Genomic DNA, 4,511 nt, shown 5'->3' on the forward strand with positions numbered 1-4,511 from the left:
GGTGTAGTGTATTATGAGCTGTTAAAACCGACTGAAACAATCACAGGCGATCGGTATCGAACGCAATTGATGCGTTTGAACCGAGCATTGAAAGATAAACAGCCGCAATACAACGAGAGACACTATAAAGTGATGCAGCATAACAATGCTCGACCCCATGTTGCGAAAGTGGTCAAGACATACTTGGAAACGTTGAAATGGGAAGTCCTACCCCACCCGCCGTATTCTCCAGACGTTGCTCCCTCTGACTATCACTTGTTTCGATCAATGGCACACGGCCTGGCTGACCAGCAACATAGCTCCCCTAGCGCGGGGAGCTTGGGGCACACTGTTTTAGGGACGCGAGGACTATACCACTATCCTGACTAATTCGCAAACCTTCTCTAATCTTTTTGTTTAATGACTTTTGGCTTCGCTTCCGATACTCGCGACCCGAGACGCGGAGCGCACGCAAAAATGTTTCGAGTGGAGTCGCGCCTTGTGACGGGCGCCTCTCGGGCCGCCACGTCACAATACATAAAAGTTTAATCGACAATTGAATCGTTAAAAATACGACAAATAAATATAATTAGAGATTTATGCATTTTTTATCCTATTTCAATAGTCCTCTATTGGCATAAGATCAACATTCTAAGTGTAACTAATTACAACTTATAATAATGTTGCTTACAATAATTATTCCTTATATTGCGATTAACATTTTACTACAACTATATTTATTATCTTTATAACAATATAATAATATTTGATTAATTAATTTAATTAATTAAATTAATTAATTAATTTAATCAATTAATTTAATTTAATTTAATTTAATTAATTTAATTTAATCAATTAATTTAATTTAATCAATTAATTTAATTTTATCATGGTAAGGATTATCGGTAACTATTTTGGCACTTTATATGTAAAGTTCCCACTTCTCCGTACAACATAAAAATTGTAAATAACTAATCAAGATTATTACAGCAATGCAAGATAAAGACTACAGCATATCGTGTGCTTTTCGTGTTAAATCGCATGAGAACTACTATATGAGCTAACATGCTTGTTGCAAAATCGGCAAATTTGTATGTGTTATACGTGCCAGCATGCTGATTTTCGATAATAGAACTGGTGTTATTTTTATTGCGTAATTTAATGCTAGATGAGAAGTTAAATCACATGACATATGCGATCCAACAATGCAGGATAATAAATTATATCATCTTAGATGTTAAATAATGCAGTAGCTAATAAAATTATGAATCAATAAAATGGCCTTATATAATTTAACGTGTCCTTGCTGGAAAACAGTTTATATACTTAAAAATATCGCCAATATATCATATTTTTCAGTTGAGCAACGATAACTTCTAATTGTAATTCAGATGTATGTGTATTTGTATAGATATCTGCTTCCCGTCCTCTGCGCACTGATCTACTCAATATTCTAGTTATACACAGTATGTCATAAAAGTAACTGTGAGTAACTAGATTCTTCTCTTTTGGAACACCATCTATGAATGAATATATTCATTTTGAAGCTTGAACCTTCAAGTAATAAACCTAAAAATTTTATATCGAGCGAACATCTGTGTCATAAGTTTTGGGGATCAGTCTGACAGTACCTTTTGTGCGCGCGTTGGAAAAACGTCATGGAGCAACGAGTTTAATATTACATTTTGTTTTAAATTGGACAAAACTGTCGCGGAAACGAATAAAAAATAAAATGAAAAATGATCCAAAGTGTCTATGATAGTAAAGCTATGAATCGTACTAATGTTTTTAAGTAGTTTAGGCTATTTCGTGATGACAGGGAAAGTATCAAAAACGAGCCTGGAGCGGTCAAAATCAAGTCTCACTCACAAAAACATAAAAAGAATTACTAAAATTCTTCGATCGGTGTTCTCAGTCGTTTATGAAACAGGATTCATCGAATTCCAGCAGAATACCGAGAACAAGAGTCTTGACCGTTGCTGGATGATAATGCGCCCAAATAAAAAAATTGTATGCGACTTTTTGGCCAAGAAAATCATAGTGCTTCATCACCCCATATTCGCCAGATTTAGCTTTCTGCATATTCTAGATATTCTCCGATAGCGGGACTTCGTAATTTAGAGGGTAGCTGCCGTCGCCTCTGCACATCGCGATTTTCCTAATCAAATCCGTAGACGGGAACTTGAGATCGTACGCCAGTCCGAATTTTGCGAACATATCGATTAAATGCGTGGTGTAGTTTACCGCACTGATATCTATCTCTCCCGATCTGTAATCCCAAGGGAAGACGTGGTGATAATTGTGTTGTCCTTCCCCGAATGTCAGCGCGCTGACTAATTTGTTGTCCGCCGGCCTTATATGCCTGAAAGAGTGATGTGCGAATGTTTTATGATAGAATTGTGAAAGTTATATGCTTTTCTTAGAAATAAATTTTTACCATTAGAGGTCATTAGGATGACATAAAATATATTTGTTTCTCTTTAACTTATGTGCATCAGTTGAGACAATTCAGCTAAAAAGAACAGATCTATTATAATACCGTTGGCCGTTAACAAAAGCAACTCGTTATTCATTGATCTTGTGATTACTGTCTCATTTTGAAATATAACTCGTGATTATTATCGTTTATTCATTATTCAAAAAGTAGCGTGTCGTTATATAATTTCTTTTTACTTGCAAATGAGAACAAGCACTGTTGTTACAGTGAAGTCATAAGTCTAACAACGAAAGTTACATCAGTGTATTATTATTGTTGTAATTATTATTGAGAATCACATAGCGATGTGATATTTATTTGTAGATTTAACATTTCATTGTAATAACAGCATTTCTGCCTGTATCTACTTCCCTTCATTATTTCCCACTTATTTTTTCTTTGCTATTTTATTGTACATTACATTTATTATTTTTATATTGCCAAGAACTTTATTGTTTTTTCATGTTTTTTTTTTTATTTGAATTTATATTACATTTCTTACAAGTAATGCATCACTTCTCAATCCTGGTGTCACATGTAAACGCGGCTTACAGCTCTATGCATGAACGCAAAAAAAATCTCAGTTGGTGCAAGCGAATAGGAAACAACTGAAAATGAAATGTCAGAAGCAATATCTTTGTTTTGAAAACTAGTATTTCTATTATCGCAACCGTCTGAACATTCAGCGATATTAGAACTCGGTTGAAGCAACTGAGAACAATTGAACTATACAGAAGCCTCATAAAGGAATTTTTCCGTTCCTACAGCTGAGTATTCGTCTAATCTCTGAGCAACCAAAAATTCGGTTGCACCAACAGAATTGTTTTTTCCGTGTGCATTGCGAGTATCGCATACCTGTTGTACGGCCTGTAACCCCATGCGTGGGATACGCTGTTGAAAATCGCTACGCTGTTTAGAGTAATCATGTACCGTATAAACACCTGAGAGATGATAGCCCTGTCCCACATTTCATTCCAGAAGTACACAGGCACGATCGTAGGCAGGATGAAGCCGAATATGAGTTGCAGCAATGAGAAATATCTGAAATGTGTGTGGTGTAGTTAAAAATTAACCCGCTACACCATGGTACACGGAAAAAAATATCAGTGTAATTGAATAAGACCAGACGAGAAACTCATTGACGGGATATAATATCTCTGTCACCGTGACCAAAAATATTTATCTGAACAAACAACTGCACTAAAATTCGAATAACTAAAAACAATTGGCTGAATAACCTCCTACAGAAACCTCTCTGTCCTTATCAAGTTTTTGTCTGGTTTCCACGTAAATTTAGCTAGACTAATAGTCGTTTTATCGTGTAAGTTTTAATTATACGGGATATAGGATTAGGATATAGGATTAGGATAACACCAATTAATTAAGTAATTTAATTTATGAAAGAATTTGCGATGATGCTTTTGCTGTGGATACATCTTAGTTGATAATTAATTTTACTATATGGTTTCCGTGCTACTAGAGTGTCTCATCTATCAGCTGCGGAATATATGATGTTCAATATGAGGTGAGCAATATCTAAATACACTTACTTCTCGCTAAATGCTACGACAGGATCCGAGAGAATGTCCGAGAGATCGAGCTTCTTGCTTTTCTCGAGCAGTTTTGGATGCTCCTTCATCATTATCCACCCGACATGCGAGAAGAAGAAACCACGGTTACGGTTGTGAGGATCGGCGTCGGTGTCGCAATATTTGTGATGCAAATAATGATTCCTCACCCATTTGTATATCGAATTCTAGAGGCAAACAAATAGACAAACGTAAGTTCTTCACATTATTATTATCATCTAATTATAGGTATGATCCTGTTGCTTAACCTAAATTTATACTGATGTACAATAATTATCACGATGCAATATTTAATGCAATATTTATTACAAATTTAAAAACAAGATTGATTTTTCGTAAATTATCGAGTAAGTAATCGCGGCAAACATTTTGATTGCAAATAACCCGTCATAAAGAATCATTATTGCAATAATTTGCATCGAGTTTAAGACTATTGCTGCAATTCTAAGCAAATATACGAGAAAATC

At 35.1% G+C, this 4,511-nt stretch overlaps 2 protein-coding genes across 2 annotated transcripts in view; both read right to left on the minus strand.

Moving 5' to 3' along the window:
* Positions 1–4,511, minus strand: part of LOC116843996 ((11Z)-hexadec-11-enoyl-CoA conjugase-like) — an 18,498-nt gene that overhangs the window by 6,024 nt on the left and 7,963 nt on the right. The gene's annotated exons all lie outside the window — the stretch shown is intronic.
* Positions 560–4,229, minus strand: LOC116843997 (acyl-CoA Delta(11) desaturase-like). The gene is made up of 3 exons (XM_032815029.1): positions 4,006–4,229; positions 3,311–3,496; positions 560–2,341 (listed from the first exon to the last, which is right to left on the minus strand). Exons 1-3 carry the CDS (start codon positions 4,095–4,097, stop codon positions 2,065–2,067), a joined length of 555 nt encoding a protein of 184 aa, XP_032670920.1. The 5' UTR covers positions 4,098–4,229; the 3' UTR covers positions 560–2,064.

Source organism: Odontomachus brunneus, unplaced genomic scaffold (genome assembly GCF_010583005.1).
Source record: "Odontomachus brunneus isolate Ranch 3 - 2012 unplaced genomic scaffold, Obru_v1 Obru_scaffold_038, whole genome shotgun sequence".
Classification (NCBI taxonomy): domain Eukaryota; kingdom Metazoa; phylum Arthropoda; class Insecta; order Hymenoptera; family Formicidae; genus Odontomachus; species Odontomachus brunneus.